The following is a 26,278-nucleotide window of genomic DNA, read 5'->3' on the forward strand; positions in this document are numbered from 1 at the left end:
AATGTTTCAAAATATTTTTATTCAAAGGCATTTCATATTGTACACCAACTCTGAATCACAGCTTGTGATTGTGCCTCAAGACTACAGAGCACAATATATGCTGTAATACTCATCAAAAACATCTGTTAAAGAGACATTTCTTACTCAAAAGACCGAACAGACAACGCGTTCATTTTGAGGAAAAAAAAAAAAAACATTTCTGAGAAACATTATCCTGGATGACATAACCGTGTACGCTATGATCTGAACATTGCAAGAACAGCCTTTTTCTTTTTTTTTCTTTTTTCAACAGACCGAATGGTCAGTAAATTCAATCACTGTCATCATCAGATCCTCTGTTAGAGGCTTCATTGTTGGATCCCTCAGGCTCGGAGTCATTATTGGACCTCTGCGGAGAGCCCTCGTTCTCTGAGCCGCCCCGATCTGATGCGGCAGCCGGAGAGCCAGCCTGGGATTCATCATCAGACCCTTCGGAGCGGCTCTTTTTGCTCTCGTTGTCCGACTGCTCCGAGTCGGATTGCTGCTGCGGTCTCCTCCTCTTCACCGGCCGATCACTGCCGGACTCGTGCTCGTCTGAGTTTCCGGAGCGTCGGGGGCTGCCGGCCTCACTGCCTGATTGGTTACGCTCCTCATTGGAATCGCTGTCCGAAGCGATGCGTTTCCTGTGGCCTTCATCATCATCTGAACCCGAGCCGCTGTGCCTGGCATTTCTGAAAATAAAATTGACAATGTTAGTCAAGTCACAATGAAACTTAATTATTTTTAATTACGTTTTTGGATATATATTGTGACAAAGTTGCTGTGATTTTAAAGCGGTCCTTGATTACAATTTCACTTTTTTAACTTTAGTTAGTTAGTATTTAATGTTGGTGTTTGAGCATAAACAACATCTGCAAAGTGACACTCAAAGTTCAAAGCAAAGGGAGATGTTTTATTTTTAAGAAATCGCTTTTTAAGGACTACAAACAGACGACTGGTAGGGACTACAACTAGCTTATTCACATGTTGGTGACATCACAAACCCTAAAATTTACATAAACCATGCCCCCGTGAACATACAACAAAGGCCATGTTGAAAAGAGGAAGGATATTCTCTGGCTCTGTGCATCTTACAACAAGTGATTAACAGACATCAGCTACATAAATAGGCCTGTCACGATACATTTTGCTGGACGATAAATTGGCCAAGAAATTATTGCGATAAATGATAATATTGTCGTTCTTAGACCATTTTCATCTAAAATAATGATAATGGCATAATAATGCAGGTACACTTTTCCAAACATCAATTAAATTTTATTTATAAAGACTAATCATTTTAACACTGATAACAAAAAAACATTTCAAATATCCACAAAAAATGAACAAAAACCAAAAATGATAAAAACAATGGACTTGTTTATAAAAAATGCACTTGAATAAATACCATATCCAATAAATAAAATGGATGAAAACTGCAACGGATGATTTTGTTTTAGGTACATATTTTCGGTTCGGTTCGTAACACGGTTTTAGGGTCATGGTTTTCAGTTCTGTACGGTTCTTGTTGTTTTTCTTTTAATCGTTAACACTCCAAAAAAAGTACTTCAGAATATGACATATAGCTTAATTATCCACAATTTAGGATATAGTATTAAAAAAATATATATTTCATATAATCATGCACAAACTGAACTTGACCATCTCTGAGGAAAGCTAGATGAGATTTTGATACAGCAAGAGAAGAGAGATTGATGGCAAAAAATAGGAGATTGCGTATTGCTATCTCTACAGAAATTACGAGCCTTTTAGCAGAAAGATTTAACTGAAGAATTACCTTACATTTATCAAACTGCCAATTTCAGTGGAGCTCTGTTTATACCGCAAGAGCGCGAGGGTGCGCGTGGCAAAAGTGACGTCAATGCAGATTGCGCGAGACCCCATTTGGCTTGGCGGTTTGCACGTCAAATTTTGTAACGAGTTCATGCGAATCTGGCCGAGCATGACGTCTCATCAATCAGCTGCGCGTCGAGTATAAACCTCCCCAAACGGACGAGGTGCAGTCAGTGTGAGAGAGATGAGGAAAACAAACAAGCATACAAATGGAAATTTTATTGCTGATGGAAAAATGATCGAGGGATTAATTGACTATCGTGACAGGCCTATACATAAATTCAACAACTAACCATTCAGAAACGTCCCATCGCATTCTACATGTTACTTCTTCTTGCGTTGATTTTTAGAACTATATCTTTATGCTTATCTTCCTTGGTGTGAAAGGGCCTTAAGAAACATTTCTGGGTCAATGTATAATACCCAACACTGCTGGCAAACTGTAAACTTGTCGCTCAAATCTGATTGCAATGTCGTTCCAGAATCAATAAATGTCCAGGAACGTGGACTTGGTGAAATCACGTTTACCTGTGACGTACACTCGAGTGTAAAATAAAGCAATGTTAGGCAGGGGACGTGTTTCTATCTGTCGGCTGTTGATTTGATTTTGAGAAGTCGGCGTTGCGCTCAAAAACAGATGCAGATGAACATGAGCTTGCAAGGCGTGTGATTAAGCGGAAAAATAAATGATCAGTAAATTATTGCATGTATCACTAGAGAGAAGTGTCCTTTTCACCAGAAAGATCATCAGATGATAAATATGAATTACAACAATTTTTTATAGCCTGTCAGTGTCCCAGAAGCAGGACTACTAACACATTTTTTAATGCACATTTTCAGTGGTGGAAAAAGTATTTGTACTTCATTAATGTAATCAAGTTTTTCAAGTATTTTTTATTTTGGAAGTACTTTTTTACTGTACTACATTTCATTAAAATAAAATCCTCATTATTTCAAAACTGAAGAAACTTCTGTCATTAAGGATCATAGTCATTAAGGAATTACATCACGTGGGTGTTTGAATCCAGTTTGTGATCTTTTAATGATTAACCGTGCAGCTTTTTGTAACCATTTACATTTAGATATATGATGGATTTTCAGTTCATGCACTTTAAACAAACTCAAGTGACCATTTCTTACCTGTCTTCTGCTATTTTCAGGCCATCCTCATCAGAGGAGGAATCGGAGGATGAAATGATTGCCTTGGACTTGATCTTCCCTTTAAGAGATGGCGGCATGCGCTCCGGCTTGGACTTAATAAGAGAAAAATGCAATTAGATCTACATCTCTAAATCCAGGTACAACTTGGATATTAACCTCAGAGCATCTGTACCTTCTCAATCCTCTTGCGCTCTCTGGGTTTGCGCTGCTTTTTAGGCCTTGAGCCTCCTTCCTCATCATCTGAACCGGCTGGTCTGAGGAAGCAACCAGAGAGACAAGCTGAAACTCAACCTGACCCAGCTTGAGTCTGTTTTTAACTACAGTCACTAGGGTTCAGAAAATAATTCCATTTTATGATTCATAATACATACATCACAATTTACAAATATTTTGTATTAAATTGTTTTCAATTATTTAAAAATGTATTATTATTTATAGCTATTCAATAAGATACAACAAATAAAATTACAAGATCAACACTAGATCATATTTTGCAAATTTTAAAGTAAAAGAACTGCATTGCATATTTTATAATTCAATTTATATTGATTTAATTAGATGCAAAATCAAATAAATTAAATTAAGGTAAACCTAGTTAAGTTTCCGAGCTTGGTCATATTTTATTGCACCTTTTATTACGCTTTTTCACCATCATGTGAAACTTGATCATACGGATGTCTATTGAAATGACTGGATTTAGCTAAAGAAAATTCACTTAACAAGGGTAAATCTGACTGCATCTTTATATCAATATTAAAAACAAATCATTCTGAAATTGCATCTTGATTTTCTCAATTTAATTTGTAAGCAACCCAAAAACTCGGCCTTTATGTTCCAACAGGGTAATTATCATTAACTTCAACATTCAGACCGAAATTATTGAAATAACAGCCAATTCACAATATGAATAAAAACAATAAAAGGTAAAAAAAAACAAAATAATACTAAAATAACACCGCACGCCAGCATATGACCTCTCTATGAATTCTGTGGATCTGTTCTCATTAATGTTTACCTCCTTCTCCTCTTCCGGGGTTTCTTATCTCCATCCTCCCCTGCATCCTCAACTTCACTGCCACTCCCAACTTTCCTCTTCTTCTTTTTCTTAAGTGGCAGGTCTTCATCAGAGTCATCATTGACAAAGTCATCAAAATCTCCTCCTTTTTTACGCTAATAAACAAAAGAAAATGAACATTTAAATACAAAAAACTATTGCATTTAAATAAATAACTAGATCCCAGCTCTCCAATAAAAGCTCACCCGTCCACTGCCTCCTTTCCTCTTCTCCTTTGCTGAATCTTTCATTCCCTCTGAGAAGCTGAGCAGGTTCTTGGTCTTCTCCACATACTGGGCTCTCTGCTCAAGCAGCTTCTTCTGCTCCTCAGCCTCTCTGTTCTTCCTGTCCTCCTGTTCTTTCAGCATTTGCTGCCGCAGTTGGTCTCTCTCCTGCTCCTGTTTAGCGCGGTGCTCCTTCTCCTCCTCGTCTTGTTTACGAGCTCGGGCCACATGGTATTGAGCCTGGCTTAGCAAGTCAGAGCACTGCCTGTGAGAGAAAAAAATTTTTTTTACTGATCAGATCGCTGGAGATTTTGTAATTATTTATTCCCTCTTAAGTCATTTGAAAGCCTTCAAAAAATCAACCTTTCTGTTCCAAGAAAGAATAAATGAAGAAAGGAATGAGGACTGGATGGAAGGATCGAAATAAAAAAAACATGATGGATGGAAGAAAGGAATGAAAGAAGGAAGTATTGAAAAGAACAAATGAGCAATGGATCGACAAATGAGATTTAAGTCTGAACGAAGTATGGATGGAAGTATGGAAGAAACAAACAATTGAACGATGGAAAGTTGGAACAAATGAACAATGGATGAAAGGAAGGATGAAGGAGCAAAGAAACGAATCAATGATGGGTAAAAATAAGCCAGAAAGATGGATGGACAGATGGAACGAACAAAAGAATAAATTATCAAAGGATGGATGGATGAAAAGAACGAAGGAAGGATGGATGGATGGATGGAAGGAAGGAAGGAAGGAAGGAAGGAAGGAAGGAAGGATGAGAACAAACAAAGAAATGATGAAGGATAAGTAAATGATGGCTGGATGATGGAAGGATGAAAGGAACACACAAACAAGCAATTGAAGGAAGGAATGAATAAAAGATGGAAGGACTAGCTGAATATCTTTAGACTAGCTGGGAATTTTGTTATCAGGCAGTTCTTGGAAATTGTCGGATCATGTTAGGTCATGCTGGAAGACAAACTTTCAGAACAAAAGTAAGCAGCCGTACCTGGCTTCACTTGCGGCCAGCGCTAGGTCAAATCTCATTTTGTCTCCAGCCTTACTGAGGTAGCTGAAGTACCTGTGAGAACAATAACAGAAAGTTATGAAAGAAGCATATGAGAGCCTCAGGCTGTAGCGCATCATAGGCTGGAGGTCGTGGAGTTCACGGACCTGTGAGCCAACTCCAGCTCTTTCACCGCACTCAATACAGCCTTCAAATTACTCTTCTCATCCTTCAGCACCAGCGTGGCCAACCTCTGCAGCACCAGCGCCACATTAAACATCAGCACAGTGTCACTGGGAGCCACGTGCCGAGCCTGAAAGAAAAAAAAACGACGTCAGAAGCATTTACAAATAGGACTGCTAATAGATTAAAATAGTAGATCATTTTTAAATAAAATCCAAATGATGAATTATACCGGTGAAAAACGTTTAGTTCTTTGTACATGTAACTTACGTGGTTTTAATGCATTGGGTTCCTCTTTTAAATATAATTTTAAACACAAAATTGTTCAAAACTATTTACTGAATAATGCAACATATTATAAAATATAACCTTATTAAGCATAATAATGTAGTCCATTTGGCATATATGAGAAAAGAAAACTACAATCTAGTCGATATAGCCAAGCAGAGATTCCCAAACTTTTTTCTTAGCCAAGCTGCTTTTACCTAAAATATTTACTTTTAAACTAATATTTCAATATTTAAACAAAATGTGCATGTTTACAGTTTTCTGAAGTTGGTTAATGGTCACATGACATACAGGTAAACAAATGATTTTAATCTTTTTTTATTTTATATCGCTACTACTATGGGGGAAAACTGTTCTGCACGGATCCATTATACAATAGAATACACGATTATACAAAAAAATACACGAAATCCCACTGCGAAATAACAACATTCATCCGGAGCACATGAAATGAGTAAGTGAGGAGAGGAGGGTGTGTGTGCAACTCGCTGTAAGAGATATATGAGAGAGAGCGAGAGAGAGAGAGAGATATGAGTGATATATGAGAGAGAGAGAGAAGAGAGATATGAGAGATAGAGAGAGAGAGAGAGAGAGAGAGAGAGAGAGAGAGAGAGAGAGAGAGAGAGAGAGAGAGAGAGAGAGAGAGAGAGAGAGAGGATACTGCGGCAAATAAGTATTGTAAGGGTTTCAGAATCGATATGTATTGAACAATCAACATTTTTGACAACACTACATTGCACCTAGTTTATTATTTTAGATGCCATTTTAAAAGATTACAATTTAAAAAAAAAAATTATATATAAAATTCAACCTGCCAAAGTCTGCTTTTCATAAACTTGCAAAACCCTGCAATAAATAAAAGAAAATGTCAAGTTGCATTGAGATTTTCTCACCCTGAGAAGAGTCTGTTTGCAGTCCTGCAGCTTGCCACATTTGAAGAGTGCTCGAGCCAGATACAGCAGCACCTCGGTGTTCTGATATTTGTAGAATTTCTTCAAGCAGTTTTCATACTGAAGAGAAAATCAGGCCGTCAGTACAGATCCAGAGCAAAAACCTTGCTGAGTTTTTCTTCAGTTTGTTTATACTCTCACCATCTGCACAGCACTGATGTACTGCTTCTGCTCCACATAGATGTGTGCCAGATTCAGCCAGACATCACTGATCTCTGCTGTGGCCTCTCTGACCTGGGCAAAGACATCCCGTGCCTCGCGGAAATAACCCTTATGTGCCAACACCGCACCTGCATCACAGAAGAAAGATGCTTATGAGCTGAATCAATATGGCGGGTAAACACAAGTAAGTTGGTCTATACTGCTAGTTACAGGTCTGGCCTTACAACTTAAGGCTAATTAAAAATCAGATAAAGCACCTATCCCATTGGCAGCATATAGATTTTTGGCATCATTCCTCAGAACTTGTTTGTAGATTGCCAAAGCTCGATCCTGGTGCCGCTTTTCCTAGGGGGCAAAAATAAAAAGATTAAATAAAACAGACAAATTCCAAAAATACATGATAGTTTGTCAACTGCATAACATTAGGCACCTTTTCTCTATCTCTAGTGGGCTGATGCAGCGTTTGAAGCCACACGTTTCCCAGCGCCAGCATAGAGTAGGTGTCGTTCTGAGTTGAGGGCTGTTTAAGGATGCGTTCAAACTTCTTCTGGCCGGGACCCCATTCTTGTTTGGCCAAATGTAGGTTACCAATCAGTGACCAGGCATCAGGGTGGTCCTACAAAACACATTATTAATACATATCGGATATAATTCACCAAAAACTCAGCAAAGGCAGAAAAATAACAAAACAAAAACACAGCTTTAATGAGGAACTGCAAATATTTCAGTCACAGCATGACCTTTTTCAGTGCCTAATTACAATATAAACTCAAACTATACGGAATTTCAAGGAAAGTTAACTTTTTTGTGTGTGGCACCATGTGACTTATGCAACCATGTTGTCTTTCTTTGTTTTAAGATACTCGTAGGCACTGACTGAAGGTGGTCATGTTGTGACCGAAACGTTTGCCTGTCCTAAGTACAGCTGTGTTATCTCACATTTGCTTTTTTTGTTTTTTCTTACAGCGTGCAGGCCTTTTTTGTTACTTTTCACCCATTTAGATTAATACAGATCCAAAACAATGGCTATATATGAAGGCATATGTATGTATGCAAGAACTATCTACCTGATTGATCTGAAGGGCTTCTTTAAACCAATCAGAAGCTTCATAGAAATTTCCCTTGTCACGTGCCATTGCTCCAAGACGCAAGTAACCTGTTAAAAATTAAAATATGTGTGATATATCTGAACAGATTGCTCTCTGAAAAAAGCCACACAAAATGAATACTGTGATGATGCATACAGTCCACATAGTTGGGATGCTCTCTCAAGATGTTCTTGTAGAGTTTCTCAGCCTCGTGAAACTCGCACATGGCTTCATAGAGTCTGGCCAGGTTATAGGAGGTTGTGACAGAGATAGCGTTGTAGTAGTGCTCATCATGCTCGCCTTCAGCTTTTGCCCTCTCTAAAGACGCCAGGAAGTATTTCTACAAAGAAATTGAGATGTGTGATTGACATTCCTGAATTAATATTTCCCCACAACCAGATTGCCTAAGACATTCCATTCCAGTAAAGTCAAATGTAATTTGGTTCTGAGGTAATCAACAGCAGAGCCAGAACACTCCTTTAAAGGTGCAGTATGTAAAATGTTAAAATACATTCTCTCAATCCAGTTTATTGTTCATTGACTATTGTTCATTGCTATTTATAGGTTTATCTCCCCCAAAAGTGTAAACATCGAGCCTCCCAGGCACCATCAAAACATTAAATCAGCATTAGGTAACTTTTCAACCTTCAAAATATATTTTTTAAGACTCTTGTGATGATACATCGACTTACAATAGGTTGAATGACACGTCTGCCATAGCCTGACGGGGTCTGTATCGTTTTTAATCGTACTTTTAAACTTCGGGTTTCGAGTAGTAACCCAAGAACAAAAAGAACTACAAAATTCGACTGCTTTACGGCATATACGTCACTTCCACCAACACACACACTTCCTTACATTCGGACGTGCGAGCCCAACTTTGTTCGTCAGATAATATAGTCATGTCCGAAGCAGCAGAGACAAATAAGAAAGAAAAGGTTTTGTTGGAGGAAAGCAATAAGAGGAAACGAAAAAGTGATGGGATTAAAGGCAGGACGAGGATCAACATGTGACCAGCGTTTGCTCGTTGGCGTGAGCTGAAGGAGGCGTGCCCGACCGATGCTGTCATGCTTGTTATGGTGATTACCTACCAATAGACTACTATAATGACGCTGGCTTGTAAACGTGAGCATCGTGATTATTTGGCGTTTGAAAAAAAATAAAACCCATTAAATTATATTCATATGACATGCTGAAACATGCCACTGACTGTAACGTTACCTGGGATGAAGACATTTCACACGCGACGCCAGAAGAACTCTGAACTCCTCTTGCAGTGTTCAGGGGAACTGTTAGTGCTGCACCGACCCGCGGCGCCACTTTTATGAAGTTATTTGGCCCGCACCGCACCACTGTATATATTTTTACAACCCGCCCGCACCCGCGACCATTAAATAGACATACAGGGTCCACGGGTTATGAGACGACCCGTGCATCACTAGTTCAGGGCTATCAGGGTTGTCATGTCAACAAATGCACGCGCGATGGCATCCCCTGTTGTAGGATGACAGATCTTACGACAGTAGTTGAGGACATTATTTTTGTATATAAACTGTAGGGGGACCCCGAGAGCAAAAGTAGCCAAGTGCGGCTTTAAGAGTGACTGTCAAGATTTGTCGATTTCTTTCCAAAACAAAACCTATACCGATAGTTTGGAGGCATGGCTACTGAAGCAGGTGGAGCTAGAGGGTGTTTAGCCAGTGAGAGACCATGATGTTATGTAGGAAAAGAAATTCAGCTGTGCTTATAGAAGTGCAAGACAAAACTTATCTTCAAAGATTAAACAGGTCATGAACAAATCATGTCAAATCGAACGTGGCATTGAGATGCAACATGCTACAATGGACACTTCAATACTCAAACAAATGTGGCGCGCCATGTTATAAAATGTGCTCGGTCCAGATACGCTGGATGGGTTTATATAAGAGAAATGCTCACATTCACTCTAGACAGAAAATCTGGTCAATTGCTTTCTCATGAGTGAAAAGTATTCTCACAGCTAAAAGTATTCTCAATATGTTGGACTGTTAATTGAAAATAGCCTACTTTTACCAGCTGAGACACATCTTCACAAGCACCCGTAAGACCTGTTGTGGCATTTTAACTTGTGAGAGACATTACATGTGAACGAGGTGTTTGCAATGTTTTTGGAAAATATGCTTTATTTTTGTAATTCCATAAGGTGCAACTATTGTCTCAAAAAACGACATACTTCACCTTTAATTTGAGTCAAAAAGTTCTCTTTACCTTGGCCTCGCCGAGGTTTCCCAATCTGAAGTGTAAGGCCCCCAAATTATTGAGGATCTCAGGGGGAACATCAGCCTGGACCTTCTCCTGAAGGATGCGAGTGGCAGTGCCATATGCGGAAAGAGCACCCTGCAGGAAAGATGGGCTATTCGCAGTGAGAGAGGTGCATATTGCACAAGTCAAAACACAGGCACATGTAGAAATAGCACTGTTACCTGAATGTCTGTTTGTTCCAAAATTTGGGCGAGCTCGATCCAGGCTTCCACATCATCGGAATACTGCACTGTGACTTTTTTCAAATGTTCCTACAAGGAAAAAAGAAAACTGATTTTTTATCTCTGATTTTTTTTTTTGTAATTCAGTTTTTGATATATATCATAAAGTCGTACTTTAGCAATGTCTCTCTTCTCCTGGTCATCCGATGTGGCATAAAGTGACCCAAGGATTTTCATGGTTTCGTAATTGTTGGGATATGCCTTCAGAACCTTTTCAAAGCACTGTGCTGCATTCTCCTTGTCTCTACGATACACGTACATTTGGCCCAGGCCAAAGAAGGGCAGTACAAAAGTAGATGATGCAAACTGAGTGGCCTGATAGTAATACTGGAAGGCTTGGTCATAGTCCTCCTAAAAACAAAGATGTGCATTTATTACCATTGGTCTTAAGCCTGGTTTATACTCGCCGCGTCCGCACAAGCGCGAAGCTGTGCGCTGCAAAAATTACGTCATCAGTGTTGGCCGGTCTGCATTTTTTGTAAATTGCGGTGTGGAGCCAGGCAAAAGTATAAACAAGACTTTAGACATTACAGAAAATTTCACTTGATTGATAGTTGATATAATTGGTCAGGGCTGCGTTTCCCAAAAGCATTGTAAGCTTAAGATAATAGTAGAAAATAATGACCGTTCAATACAAGTGACAGCAGACCTCAACACTCCTGATGATCCTTTTGGGGTCAGCGTTGTTATTGTTAGGTAAAACAAACTGCTAAAATTTGTTTTCAGAAATGTTGCTTTGGCAACGACCTGAAATTAATGTATTAATAAAAAACAATAAATAATATAAGTAATAAAAAAGAATACTAGTCAAATGATAAGCGTATTAAAATAAAAAAGCAAAGAAATTAAAATTAAAGCTCTATAACCCCAAAACAAAAGCAATTGACAAAATGAATAATAAAAAAATATACAAATAAAAGTACTTTCAAAATAGCCGTTATATTTGTCATATATTAAATATTTACCCCTACTGATTATTTATTTCTTAAAAGTAAGACGTCTCTTTCTTACCTGGACATGGAAGGAACGAGCTAACTGATAGCAGCTCTCAGCTTGCATAGCCTCCACCTCTGTGTTGTGAAAAGCATGAAGAGCCAGATGCTGCACTTTGCTGTAGTCCTGGAAAAAACAAAGGACATGATAAAGTACAAGATCTCCAATTCTAAATCGTAGATCACAAGAGGGAACTATCTTTACCTTTTTGAAGAAGAAATGATTGGCGAGGTGATTGAGCACCATAGGATTGCTGGGGTCAATGGTGTAGGCTCTGGAAAGCAGCTGCACGCCGTTCTTGATGGAGTCGGCCTCTTTATTGTTGAGCTCCAGCACAGCCAAACCCACCAACGCTCCCACACATTTGGAGTTGAGCTCCAGAGCTCTGCCAAACGCCAAGCGAGCTTTCTCTAGTTTGCTGAGCTTGACAAAGCAATGGCCCATGCCTAGTCTCACCTCGGCTGCAATAAGACAATTCAACAGAAATGAGCTCTGTGAGTCTTGACCAGATAAAAGTTTAACCTGTTAGCTTTGGAAACAACATACAATATTACGGTCGCATAGAGCTATCATAGTTATGTCTCCTCGCATCCGTTGGCTAGCATTACAGAATATGATCACGCAATCGGTTCCGCTCACCAGTTGTCAACCGGGAGACAGCGGCCAACCAAGCATGGTCCACATCTAGGCCTATCTTATGATCAGCCGATCGAGAAGCGTGCGTGTTTCAAGCTCTGACTAGCTGCCTGTTTCTGATCCTGTCAGTAACGTGCTTGTCTCAATTACTGTAAGTGCAAAAAATCGATATTGACGTTGTATCGAGAAGATCGATCCTACAAAGATATTGATACCAAATGTTTTTTCTACCTGTAGTCATTTTCTTACTTATTATGGAAGTTAATGTACAAAATAAAATTAGTGGAGGAAAAAACTGACAGCTCACATTCAAACAGACAGAGACAGAAACATTACTATTTTTACTATCTGTAAATTATATACAACAACATATTAAAATACACAGCTATTGTGACATAGGTTCATGTGAAATTTGTTTTTAAGTACACTTAAATTAAAAGATGATATAGCTTTTTTAAGCAAATTAGATGTTAAAATTATGGCTTTTAACTATAATGTAATGTTGAATGGCTATTATTACTCATTTCATCCCCAGAAATGTATACATAGTAAAAAGATGGCATTACACACAAACATTTAAAATATACCGTCTTTAAGTCATCCTTAATATTAGTTAGGAGATTCAATGAGAAAATATGTATCAAAAATCACACGTTATTATTAACTGCAGAAATATGTATGATTAACTAGGTTTTTTATCGATATTAATACATTAATAATTACGTTTTTTTATCTCTCAATTCATTTACAATATGTTAAGATTTAATTAGTATAAATTGATCTACTATCACTACTATCTAGGAAGGTTTTGAGGTAAAGAATAAAGTATTTTCAACACGTCTGGAAAACTCACCCGGGCAGCCAGGGTTAGTGCGAAGAGCTTTCTTGTAGTAGGCTAGAGCTCCCCTGTAATCCTTTTTGTTGAAGGAGATGCATGCCTTACCTGTTGAAGGACATAAACATAAATAAACATTCACAACAAGACAACATCTATTAAAAAAACATGAAACAGTGTTCACGTGCAATTTAACGTCCATATTATGCTTATATGTGACTATTATGGATTGATAAATGCACAATAAAACCAGGAACATAGAGCATACCTAGGCTTTTTATAATGAGTCTTAAATTTGGTAAATTACCATTTTAAGAGGTCTTAGATTATACCTTAAATCTGGGGACAAAATAGGAAACAGCCCAATGTGATTATTGAACATTATATTATATGAGCTTATTGAATTAAATAAATAGGAGTGCTGCATGTTCAATTTCAAAACACCGGGCTCTTGTTGTGATTGTAAAAATTTATTAAGATTTTTTTTTTTTGTATTTGAAAGAAGTCTCTTCTGCTCACCCAAGCTGGTCAAAATGACAGTAAAAACAGCAATATTGTGAAATAGCATTACAATTTTAAACAAGAAACATTTCGGGCTGCTTAATGTGATTCAATCTGTCTGGATTATTTGATTAATAGAAAGTTTAAAAAACAGCATTTATTAGAAATATAAATCTTTTGTAACATTATAAATAGCTTTTGATGAATTTAATATATCCTTGCTGAATAAAAGTTTTTTTTTTTTATTTAGCCCTAAGTTAAATCATGGTTACCTCAAAAATATTATATTCAATATTGATAATAAGAGATGTTTCTTAAACATTAAATCAGCGAATCAGAATGATTTCTGAAGGATTATGTGACACTGAAGACTGCCGTAATGATGCTGAAAATGCAGCTTTGCATCACAGAAAAAAAATACATTTTAAAATATATTAAAATGGAAAATAGTTGTATTAAACTGTAATAATACTTTGCACAATTACTATTTTTGCTGTATTTCTGATCAAACATATGCAGCCTCTGTGAGAATAAGAGACCCAAAATTTTGCCCAATAGTGGAAATGATTTATTTTGAGATCAATTAAGTTTGTTTTACAGACATACAGTATTCATTTTATTTGTGTAGGTCTTAAAGTATGTAATGATCATGTGACTTTTACCCAGGAGTGCAGGGATGTTGTTTGTTGACTGGTTAAGAACAAACTGGAACTGAGCATCTGCTTGATCCATCTTATCACCTTCCAGGAGACAAAAGCAAGCTCTTCCCAGCAGATGGTTCTGTGGAAATGAGAAATATCATAAGGTTAATAATAAAAAATAACAGTGATTGCTACAATATGAATACTGGAAGCTTCATTTACCTGATCGTACATGATGATCTTGTCTGCCATGGTGTACAGAAGTGTGGACTGGTTGATGAGGTCCTTCTTTGCATCTTTGTTCTTCTCTTTTCGAGCCTGTTGGACATAATATGCAGCTAGTGTGTCCAAACACGTCATCTGGTCCTTCTCGTGGTCTCTGTAATCAAGGTTTCCATCGATGCGTGCCGCCTCCAATAACTTGACAAAGTCTTCCGTCTTGCCTTGTTTGTAGTACTCCAACTGAATAAAAGAAATAGTAGTGAGATCTTTGAACACCAGAAACCTTAATAAAGTCACCATACGCAAGCGTGTCACTTACAGCGAGGGCAATCCATATGTGCAGCTGTGTGTGCTCCTGTTTGAGGATGCTGATGACTTCATCTCCTTCTGGAAGCTGATCGAAGTCAAGCTCAATAACCTGAGGAAGAAATAACAGATGAACTCAGTGAGTGCAAACCATTACTGAGGAAAATAAAATCATATTCCCCCAGTGACTTTGGCTGAAACAGATATTAGAGCTTTAATAAATAGATAAAAAATAATATAATAATATCATATAATAAAAAAATCCCTATTTAATTCTCCCGAGACAGAATTATTGTGAAATATTTGTACTATTTAAAACAACTTTTTATCTATGTGAATATATTTTAAAATGTAATTATTCCTGTGATTAAAGCTGAATTTTCAGCATCACTGCTCCAGTCTTAAGTGTCAAATGATACTTCAAAAATCATTCTAATATGCCGATTTGGTGCTCAAGAAACATTTATGATTATTATCAATGTTGAAAACAGTTGTGTAAAAAAATGTAGGATTCTTTGATTAATAGAAAGTTCAAAAGAACAGTATTTATCTGAAATAGAAAGCTTTTTACACCCATTAGTCGTTATTTTTGGAGAGAATTTAAAAAGAAGCTTGTTGTTACTTTATATTTATATTTGATTAAATTATAATAATTGTGGAATAGAAAATGCCTATGTTTGAACAATTTAAAAATTACAGTTACAATAAAACAAAACAATATATAAACAAACACAGCAATACAAGCTATGCAACTATTAACATGTACAATGTTTTTCAGTTGTGCAATTAAGTTACAATTTTTATTTTATTTTTGTGTATCCCAGACATGTTAGGGAATATTATATGTACTATGTTTTTGCTTGATTCTAAATAAATAGTTAAATACCACAAAAGCTATCATATAGACATAAACGTCAAAAGGAAAGGCTTAAAATATGATTAAATGATGTTTCATGCCAGAACCATATTAAACTAAAGTATATGTCATCATTGTATAATGATTGCATAATTATGTCTATGTAGCCCAAGACTCACGGAAGTACTTCTGTCCTTCGCTATAACGTTAGTTAGTTCATAAATTTTATGTAAACTTATCAAAAGCGCGTAAATGATAGCATGTTAGCAGATGATAGCTATTCATAGAGCTGTAATAAAACTACATTCAGCACCACACAGAGATAAAACCTGTCCATACCTCATCTGTGTCCCGCAAGGGGATTTCAATGGATCCCCGAGACATGGTTACGAATCAAGCCTTAACCCCAATATTGTAGGTTTTGGTTTGTACTTGTTCGTATCCAGCAGCAGCCTCACACACTCACCACCTGAAGCTGAACAACAAAATACACTACACTTCCGGGTTAGCGGTCACACGCTTCAAAAGCAAAGTCCGCGGAAACCCCTTCATCTTTGTTTTATTTTTTTACGGTCTATAGTTTTAACTAAACATTTTAAACCCTTTCTTAAAACCTGCTTTAAGTTTTTTACAGTTTATGTCTTAAACCAACAAAAACCTTTCAGTTGTAAAAATTCTGTGACAAATGCAAAATACACATAAAAGTCAAAGTAAATGAGGTACATTAAAATATTGTTTTTAATAGAATTGAATAAAGCATGTTACACAGATGACAGATGATAATAAAAATAATAACAACAAATATACAAAGATGGGATAATAATATAACTATATCTCAGATTAGTATTTAATATTAAAAACATAATATTGTTTGTAGGAGCCATTTTAATGCAATGCATGTTTTGTCCATGGGGGGTCACTCTAATTATATATATAATGTGAAGCACTGGATTAATGAGGGACAGGTGTGTTTGGTGGCAGGAAGGCAAACAGTTTTTGACCGTGCTTTTGCGCACAGATGGGTGATAACCGATGGTGCACACGAAATATGGACAAAGTGTTTGTTCTAGCTGCAAGGTATGAAGAACAGTAATGAACAAGAGCTTACAGGAAGCTGACTGGAAACAGTAATTTATTAGAGTAAAATAAAGAGACACGTATGCGGTTGACATCTGTGTGTATGGACTTCATTGCACGTGTACTTAACATGCTTACTTCTGCCACAAACACCAACGGCCGAAAGGAAGTCCGTAATATTGTTAATTATGCAAATAACTGCTACAGTACTACTAATAATAATGATAAAATAACAAAGGCTATACAACATGATAAAAGTTATATAATGTTGTTGTTATAATATTTAGACATTAGATTTTCTGACAAAATGCTGTTTAAAATATATATTTTTAAATAGCTGAGTTTAGTTACACAGCACAACACATTGATAATAATAATGATATATTAATAAGAATAATATGATAATATAATTATATCTAAGATTATTCTCAATATCTATTAATTACTCAATTGATTAAATAATGTGAAATATACAATGAAATGATCATGTATAAATGACCTCAACAAGATATACAATATGATAGTATAATCATATGTAAAATTACTACTACTACTACTACTCCTAATAATAATAATAATAATATACCAAATATACAGCAATACAATAATAGTTATATTTAAAATTATAATATTATATAGATAAACAGTCACAATAACAACAATAATGTTGTTGTTATTATAGGAAATGAGATTTTCTGACTGAGAGAAATCCTTTGGATATGTTTGAAGAAATGGACAAAGACAATTAGTGGGTGGTGCTCTTATGATGAATGCTGGCCTTGAATCATTTGATATGGAAAACTGCCGAATGTTAATTAAAATGGTCCATTACAACATTGTTCTGCCCTGCTAGAAGCACACAAGGCAGTGAATGGAGGGCGTTTGGGGGAGGTAGCCATGTCATCTGGTTTTGATGTGTGCCAGTGTGCGTCTATGATGAAACGAGGCCAAGGCTCTTTAAAGATCAGCTGTTGCTTTTACAAGCATTGAGAGCTACACTACAAGCAACAAGGATGTTTCAAATACACAACAGTGTGACTATATGTTTGACTGTGCACAGATCATCCATGCTGTTTTGAAAATGCCGTTCTTGTGTGAGATAAAAAGATTTCATTCAGCTAAAAAGGTATGTAATTTTCCATTGCATTTTGATAAGGAGTATATATATTAATCATTCAATTCATTTCTGATGTCTCAGTTGTTGTCTTCATCAGTAAAACAATGAAACGGAAGAACGTATTAGTTAATCTTCTCTAGTTCCAGAAAACGTAAGTATGCTTCTTAATAAAAATCAAGGGTGTTACGATATAGATTGGAGTAATGATATCAGGAGAGATTATTGTATCTGTTTGTCAGAGGTTATGGCCTCAGAAAAGCCGAATGGACATCAGGGTTCTTTAGAGGAAGACGTTGGGGCCCATCTTTCCTCCTTCAGGCTCGTATCACAGAATCATGGCTGTCGTGGATGCAGCGTCCCAAGCCTTTCCGTCGACTCCGGAACATATTCACTGGAGCCCTGCCATGTGCTTGAGAGCTGTGAAGGTGATCTGATGCTTTATTAGTATTAATGTGCAGCTTTAATTAGTCATCTTACCTGTGGCTTCACATTGCTCTAGATTTTACATCAGAGAGGGCTCTGTGTGATTGTGCTGAAACCAATGGCTTTTCAGAGGAAGAACTCCTGAACATAACTTTTGAAGCATGTGACACTACTGGTAAAGGTAAAGCCTTCTCTTTCAACAGTGCTATACATGCAAACTTGCTTGACTTATACACTACAGGCAGTTAAAAGGTTGGGGTTAGGCTAAATAAAAAAAACTAACAATCAATGACCGCTTTTCTAGAGGAACTAACAATGTTTTTTCAAAAGTAGGCCTGTGTGAAGTTCACACACCTTTGCTGTGGTAAACTTGCACAAAGCTCTTGAATGAATTGCAGTCTGTTTTTGTGGGGACATCGGCTTTACATGTTTATGCTCCTAAAAAAACACTTTACATGTCGTTTAGACGTCCTCTTGGGCATTCCTTGGCCAATGAAAGCAAAATAAAAAATTGTGAGATATGATTGAAATTGAAAAAAATGTGATGACTAACTTGTAGGCCAAAGGTGTATAAAACCAAGTACCTAGGCTTGCAGACGCTTCTACAAACATTTGTGACTGGACCACAAAACCAGTCATAAGGTCCATTTTTTTAAATTGAGATTTATACATCATATGAATGCTAAATAAATAAGTTTCAGTTGATGTATTGTTTGTTAGGACAATATTTGTCAGAGAATATTTGAGAATCTGGAATCTGAATATTGAGAAAATTGCCTTTAAAGTAGTCCAAATAAAGTCCTTAGCATGGCGTATTGCTACTAATAATACATTTTTTATATATTTACGGTTGGAAATTGACAAAATATCTTCTTGGAACCCACTCTTTTCTTAATATTCTAATTATTGTTGGCGTAAAATAAAAATGGATCATTTTGACCATTGACTATTTCCACAAATATACCTGTAAAGAAAACTGATTAATTTCACTCAGACTGGGGGTTGCCAGTTGGGGACTAGTTCACCACAGTTGTCCGGTTAGTGACATGAAGAAGAAAGGTGTCTTAAGTTCTTTGCTCTTTATTCTCAGCACATTGGGGAAAATTAGTAGCCTCGATGCCAGCTGAACTTAGCCCCGCCCACACATTTTTTAGGTCGGGCAGTTCGGTCTGGCCTCGCTCCATAGAGGAGTAATTATCTCTGAAAAGAAACTGTTCGGACCAATGAAATCATCAGGGCGGGCTTTAGACGATGACGGACAGATGATCAACAGTAACGTTATCATCACGTCATCAAAGGGGCTTGGATTATATTTACTCGAATTCTAAATGGAGAGCTTGTTTGTATGCATTCACCTTCACAATTTCTCTCAGAAATGATGATCATGTTGGGTAAGTACTCTGTGTATCATTAAATTCTTTAATTTTTTTACAACACAGGCAAAGATTGTTTATTCCAGCGTGTGTGCAGACAGGGTTGCCAAGGTTTTACAACAAAACCCGCCAACTACTAGCCCTAAACAATAGCTTCTCGTGAAAAAAAAATGGTGTTTGGGGGGTAAAATGTGTGTTATTTTGGCAAGGTTGCCTGCTAAAATTCACATTCATGGGATTATATATATCACATAATAGTCGCTTTAACCCGCGGACATAGAAAACAATCCGCAGAAAAAAAACGCGGACTTGGCAACACAGTGCAGTTGAGCTCTGTTGACGTCGCTTCGTTGCTCTGATTGGTTGTAGGTCTATTCAATTGGGGTCTTTCCTGGTTCGGTTGAAACACGCCCCATAATCCCAGCCCAATGGAGCAGTATCAGACCCATATTCTGACTAGAATTGAGTATTATCACGTCAGGCTAGAAAATTAGTACATTGCTGCTTATATATGTTCGTGTGTGTGTGGTCTAGAACAAAGCATACAATAAAATAATCAATATAACATAACATAACAGAAACAGTCAATTAACTCAGTAACCGTATTGAGAGGTAACAGAAACACAGAGGAACATCATGTGAATACATGAACACAAATGAATCATTACTTCAATGTAAAGTATCATTAAACAAGGGATATCAACCAAACATCATAACTTCAGTTCATTAAACAGATAACATAAGCTGAAGTACATAAAATCAACTTACTTTTCATACAATATACACACACATCAAATGAAACAAACACAGAGTTTGTTTGATCCCATCACTCTATGCTGAGCTATTCACTAGCATTAATCAAAGCCAACTGCTGCCGATGGGCGGAGCATAGCGTCTTTGCATTGCTACTTTGACACCGACATTGGCTGATTGCCAGAGCAAGTTTCACAGACAGAAATTTCAAAATACAAGTCACAATGGGCCTTTTTAACATGCAACTTATGACTGGTTTTGTGGTCCATGGTAACATTTGTGAAAAAATGGGTCGCTCTCTGGAACTCTGTGAATTCAAGCGTGGTACATAGGTTGCCACCTGTGCAATAAGTCCATTCGTGAAATTTCCTCACTACTAAATATTCCACGGTCAACTGTTAGTGGTATCATAACAAAGTGGAAGGATTTGGGAACAACACCAAGGAGGGGGAGTTATGGTGTTGGGTTGTTTTTCAGGGGTTGGGCTTTGCCCCTTAGTTCCAGTAAAAGGAATCTTAATGCTTCAGCATACCAAGACATTTTGGACAATTTCATTCTCCCAATTTTGTGGGAACATTTTGGGGATGGCGCCTTCCTGTTCCAACATGACTGCACACCAGTGCACAAAGACAGGTCTATAAAGTCATGGATTTGATTTGGAGGAACTTGACTGGCCTTCTTAGAAACCTTTGGGATGAATTAGAGCGGAGACTGAGAGCCAGGCCTTCTATTTCCAACATCAGTGCCTGCCCTTACAAATGTGCTTCTAGAAGAATGGTCATTCTCATAAACACACTCCTAAAACTTGTTAATAGCTAGAAGAGTTGAAGCTGTTATAGCTGCAATGGGTGGGCCAACTCCATATTAAACCCTATGGATTAAAAATAGGATGTCATTAAAGTTCATGTGCAAGTAAAGACAGGGGTCCCAAAACTGTTGGCACTATAGTATATTTTGAGATATATCAGTGCGAGATGCTTTCTGTTAAAACAGCTCTAACAGACAATTAGTCTGGGACTATGCTTAAAGGGACAGTTCACCCAAAAATGAAAATTATCTCATAATTTACTCCTCCTCAAGCCATCCTAGGTGTATATGACTCTTTCACAATGCAGTCAGGAAAGTACCGTTCTCCTGGCATAACGCATTGGCGTCATATTAAAAAATATCCTGGCTCTTCCAAGCTGAATAATGGCAATGAATGGTACCTTGGATTTTAAAGCTCCAAAAACACATCAATAACACTTTACATTAAAAGTAACTAGGTAACGTAATTAGTTACTTTTTATACGTAGAGTAATCCAACATGGTTACAAATTACTTTTAAAAGTAACTTTCCCCAACACATCAAAAGTGACAGTAAAGACATTTACATTTTGTTTCTAATAGATGCTCTTCTTTTGATTTTTCGTTAAATAAAATGATAATAAGAAATGTTTCTTGAGCACCAAATCAGAATTAGAGTGATTTCTGAAGAAATATGTGACCAGCTTTGCATCACAGGAATAACTTACATTTTAAAACAGAAAACAGCTATTTTAAATGGATTATTTAAAAAATAAATCCTGCCGGCTCCAAACATGTGTACATCTCTCTATTTCCTACAGGAGAGGTTCAGGCCTCCACTGTGGTGCATTTTCTCCAGGCAATGACGCTCCAAAGCTCCGGCCAGGACAAGTTGACCCATTTACGACAGATGTTGGACCCAGAGAACCAGGACCCACCTGTTAGCAGGGACAGGTTTCATGCCATCATGAGAGAGTGGATCACACAGTGCTGCCAAGATGGGTGAGGGATACAGACAAACACAATGTCAGTGTTTTGACTCTACATGAGGTGATATCCCTAACTGTAATTGTGCTAAACATTGAATTTCATATACAGAACTCCTGAGGATAAAAATCAGGCAACGGGATCAGCCATAAGAAATGTATCTAGTAAGTGAAAAACAGTTAACTCTTACACTACCGTTTAAAATATAATTTTTATGTTTTTGAAAGATGAGATTGTCTTCTATATGCTAACTAAGGTTGCATTTATTTGATCTCTAAAAGCAGTAATATTGTGAAGTATTGTGATCATCTTAAAGAACTGTTTTCTGTATTAATAATGTTTTATTAGCTGAATATATAATAAAATAATGTTTTATTAGTCTTCAGTCTCACATGATCCTTTAGGGTAACTTTAGTATGGGAAACGCTAGTAAAGGTAATTGTTAAGTTTAGGTATTGGGTATTGGGGTGTAGAATATGGTCACATAGAATAAAACATTAATATGTGCTTTATAAGTACTAATAAACAGCCAATATTTAAGGTAATAAGCAACTAAATGGCACAAATCCTTCAGAAACATTTTTTATTATCAATGTTGAAAACATTTTTGCTGCTTAATATTTTAATGGTAACCATACTCTGCATTCAAAAGTTTAAGTAAGTACTTTTTTTTCAAAGAAATTAATAATTTTATTCAGTAAGGACAAAAGTGACAGTAAAGACATCAATAATCAGGGCTTGACATTCACTTTTTTGCTCAGCAGCCACTGTAGTGGTCTTTCAAAGTTAATAGCCACTCAGTATTTTCACTGGCCACAATTTTGATCGATACCATAGGAAAAACTGCCATATACATATTATTAATATGATCTCATAATTTGGCAGCAGGTATATTTTCTTTCTCATCTGCACAAATTAGTAAAATTATGCACAATACCTAATATAAATATGTAACATTTGTAACTGACATTTTAAACTTTAGTATTAAACTCAAACTCTTCACAGGGATTGAATATCATCTTCCTTTAAATGAGGCCACGTTCACCGATGGAGCTGAATGCCATTGGTTAGTTCAGTAATTTCATTGCATCCGTCTTTTTACCACATTTTTAAGCCACACTCATCAAGTTTTTACAAGCATCTGTGATTTCAGCAACAGTCTCTGATTCTGTTTGCTTTCAGTGAGTCTGGAGATTTATCAGGTTTAGTGGCTGAGCTCAAACACACGCAGCACAGGTTGAGTGAGCAGAACAGCAGCCTGCTGAGGAGCGTTTCTCAGTGTGAGGACACCATCCTACAGCTCAGTCTGGAGCTTTCAGAGCTGCACACCAAACTGGCCAGGTATCCACTGATACCTTACCACAAAGCTATCTACTGTATGTATGCATAAAAATACCTGACAGATATCATTGGGTGAGTTACTGTAGAAAAGTAATTACTAGCTACTACAGTAATTACATTGTAATAAAGTTCGTAATGTGAGGAAGGAAGAGGACACGGGGGTCGGCTGGACGGTTGATGCTTCTTTATTTATTCTCTCAGTATTCAAGGCACACTCAGTAGTGTGGAGATTCTTTCAAACTCAAAACAATAGCGATCACTTCCGGGTCGGCACTTCCGGCTTCCGGTTTCTCAGTCTCTGTTCGGGCATCAACCGTACGTCTCTCTCTCTCCCTGGTCTCTGGTTCCACTGGCGTTTTATCCCCTCTCCGCGCCCATTACTGGAACAAGATACAGGTGTTATTAATCTGCGTCCAACCCACTCACTTACCACTCGTCCCGCGGCTCTCTCTCCCGCTGCAGACCTCGCTGAACCACGCCCCCCTTGCCACATACATATTCAACAGTGCAATTAGATTATTAATTACCCTCTCTAAATGTATTGCATTACTTATTATGTCACTTTCTAAGTCCCATGCCAACCATGACCTGTTGAACAATACAAGGATAGACACGAAACTTCAAATAAATAAAAGAGAATAGCATAAATTATTCTTGAACTTAGTATTTAATAGGTTCAAGGGGTAATCTAGCACTCGGAAAGCGTTCCACCCATAGGGGCGGTCATTGCTAACCAAGCCATCACCTGCTGTTAGCATCCCATTGACTCCCATTCATTTTTGAGTCACTTTGACAGTGAATAACTTTACATCTGAGACGTTTAAAGACTCCATTTGTCCATTGTTTATTTCTAAAGAAACACAACAATGCATAAAAGGCTCCATTACCTTGTTTCTTACACTGTCGCCCCGTAGAAGCTGTTTTTGTAAAAAATAGGCTAACGATTGCGTCGTAACCAACGCGACTCTCGCACAGTTGAGAAATTACCGTATAGACAGGAGGAGATGCTCAGAAGCTATCTTTTACTGTCTATGAGACAGTCGGGGGGATGTGGAGACATAAAGTCTGATAAAGTCAAGGGAGAAGAATGGGGAGAAGCCCATAGTGAGCCAAAAGCAACGGGACAGAACATTTAAACAACGTGATTCAGATTTTACTTTCCGCAACTACTAGAAGACCTACAGCTGTCCGACAGGAGGCTCACGTCACATCTACGTCGTCAAGCTCAGTCTGAGCCTGAGCAGTACACTCAGCCATCAGGAAGTGAGTGCCTCTGATTGACCTCACTTTCCGCCGTTGAAGTCTATGGGAACGGTCTGTCCATTTCTTTTACTGTCTATGGGTAGGTTACATTAAAACAATCTTTTTTAATTTTAACATTAGACATTCAATTTGAAACCCTCTATTGTTTTGTATAAAATTGTTCTATACAGTAATTATTGTTTACATTACAGAACATGTAAGAGAAATCCCTTACTTTACTTTTTAAAAAGAAATGTAACTAAATTACAGTAATTTATTACTTACAGGTGTGATTTCTCAGAAACATTCTGAAAATGCACCCCAATTTGCATACTATCCATCCTAAATAGTATTAAAAATGTAGTATGATACTATGATTAGTATGTCAGAAAATCATAGTATGTTGAAATGAGTATTTCAAAGATACCCGGATGGTCTACTTTTTCTGGTTAAAATCTGAAGTGCAGATCTGTGCACACTCTAACGGCTAATATTACCCACAAACACTGGAAAATAAAATAAAAATGTTTCCAACTGAAAATGTTCTAGTGACTGATCACATAAAACATGACATTTTTCAGTTGGCCAAATTGAATTTCTGTTAACTTATGCAATTTAATTCCATTAGAACTACAAATACGAATAAAAAGCATTAAAAAACTACAAATAGGGCAGATGTGTGAGACCAACAGTTAAGTAGAGAGGTTTAGATAAAGGGGGTTTGAGTGATTATAACCCCTCCAAAATGATAGGAAATTCAAATAAATTGAGCGTGGAGGATTTTAAAGGGATAGTTCACCCAAAAATGAAAATTTGATGTTTATCTGCTTACCCCCAGAGCATAAAAGATATAGGTGTGTTTTGTTTTCTCAGTGTAGAGTTGGTTCACCCTCCGCCTATGATTGACAGGGCAGTTTAAATGGTGACAGAGCTGTCCATTAAAGACGCAAATATGACAAAGCTTGCCTACTCTTCTGCTACACACTCAAAAGTATTTACTCTTTCTTAAAGGGGGGGTGAAACACTCAGTTTCAGTCAGTGTCATGTCAATCTTGAGTACCTATAGAGTAGTATTGCATCCTGCATATCTCCGAAAAGTCTTTATTTTTTTTATAATTATATAAGAAAGATGCGCTGTTCCGAGTCTTTCCGAAAAAAGCCGAGCGGGTGGGGGCGTGTCGTGTGAGCGGAGCTAAATAATGACGTGTGCAGCAGCGCTGCTGCTATTGTGTTGAGTTGAGTCGAGTGCGTCGTAAAGCTGTCATCCCTAACAGCGGGGAAAAAACTTTATTCAAAATAAAAATATGGCTTTTAATCAGATACAGCCAAGGGCGTAGGTTTGGTCTCAGCTTTGGTGGGGACATGCCACCAGGTTTGCCCAGATTATATAGTCTATTATTTATTACTGAGTATGGAAATGCACCATAGTTTGGGAATGAACGATTATTAATTTATGAGGCTTTTCAGCCCAATCCAGTACCATAATAATAATAAAAGACAAAATACTCTTTAATTGTCAAGTTCATAAATTATTTTTAAAACTGATTTGGAAAAAAAACACAACATGCACACAAAATAACTTATTTTCAATATAAAAAAAATGATTGTGGACTGGATTTTTTTTTAACCTCATCACATTATTGAGCATGTCAAAGATTAGTAACAACTTTAGATTTGA

The 26,278-nt window shown here is 37.2% G+C and overlaps 2 protein-coding genes across 7 annotated transcripts in view; one reads left to right on the top strand and one right to left on the bottom strand.

Moving 5' to 3' along the window:
• Positions 1-15,997, bottom strand: ctr9 (CTR9 homolog, Paf1/RNA polymerase II complex component). Its single transcript, XM_067413107.1, has 23 exons — positions 15,841-15,997; positions 14,659-14,757; positions 14,340-14,579; positions 14,139-14,256; positions 12,994-13,083; positions 11,709-11,965; positions 11,523-11,630; positions 10,626-10,862; positions 10,452-10,541; positions 10,237-10,365; positions 8,146-8,329; positions 7,969-8,057; positions 7,332-7,517; positions 7,159-7,246; positions 6,881-7,029; positions 6,683-6,799; positions 5,486-5,631; positions 5,322-5,393; positions 4,294-4,576; positions 4,049-4,203; positions 3,206-3,287; positions 3,013-3,125; positions 1-710 (listed from the first exon to the last, which is right to left on the bottom strand). Exons 1-23 carry the CDS (start codon positions 15,883-15,885, stop codon positions 311-313), a joined length of 3,477 nt encoding a protein of 1,158 aa, XP_067269208.1. The 5' UTR covers positions 15,886-15,997; the 3' UTR covers positions 1-310.
• Positions 15,998-16,493: 496 nt separating this feature from the next.
• Positions 16,494-26,278, top strand: part of mrvi1 (murine retrovirus integration site 1 homolog) — an 80,174-nt gene continuing 70,389 nt past the window's right edge. For 4 of the 6 annotated variants that reach the window (XM_067413235.1, XM_067413399.1, XM_067413579.1 and 1 more), the window contains exons 1-9: positions 16,495-16,578; positions 17,639-17,704; positions 17,793-17,846; positions 17,935-18,120; positions 18,195-18,299; positions 21,852-22,032; positions 22,129-22,181; positions 23,023-23,083; positions 23,200-23,358. In XM_067413235.1, coding sequence (XP_067269336.1) covers positions 17,940-18,120; positions 18,195-18,299; positions 21,852-22,032; positions 22,129-22,181; positions 23,023-23,083; positions 23,200-23,358 — 740 coding nt within the window. In that variant the 5' untranslated portion in view covers positions 16,495-16,578; positions 17,639-17,704; positions 17,793-17,846; positions 17,935-17,939. Of the gene's footprint in view, positions 16,579-17,638; positions 17,705-17,776; positions 17,847-17,934; positions 18,121-18,194; positions 18,300-21,851; positions 22,033-22,128; positions 22,182-23,022; positions 23,084-23,199; positions 23,359-26,278 lie in introns of all 6 variants that reach the window. The other 2 variants (XM_067413490.1, XM_067413317.1) reach the window with 2 other exon arrangements.

Source organism: Pseudorasbora parva, chromosome 1 (genome assembly GCF_024679245.1).
Source record: "Pseudorasbora parva isolate DD20220531a chromosome 1, ASM2467924v1, whole genome shotgun sequence".
Classification (NCBI taxonomy): domain Eukaryota; kingdom Metazoa; phylum Chordata; class Actinopteri; order Cypriniformes; family Gobionidae; genus Pseudorasbora; species Pseudorasbora parva.

Bases quoted from the DNA above. Each gene is read 5' to 3' on its own strand.
- ctr9 (XM_067413107.1), bottom strand. From the start codon at position 15,885: ATGTCTCGGGGATCCATTGAAATCCCCTTGCGGGACACAGATGAG. The intron at 14,257-14,339 runs GTAAATGAAGCT...TCATTTCCACAG, and splicing joins AGATCATCATGTACGATCAG to AACCATCTGCTGGGAAGAGC. The intron at 13,084-14,138 runs GTAAAAGTCACA...GTCCTTCAACAG, and splicing joins CAACATCCCTGCACTCCTGG to GTAAGGCATGCATCTCCTTC.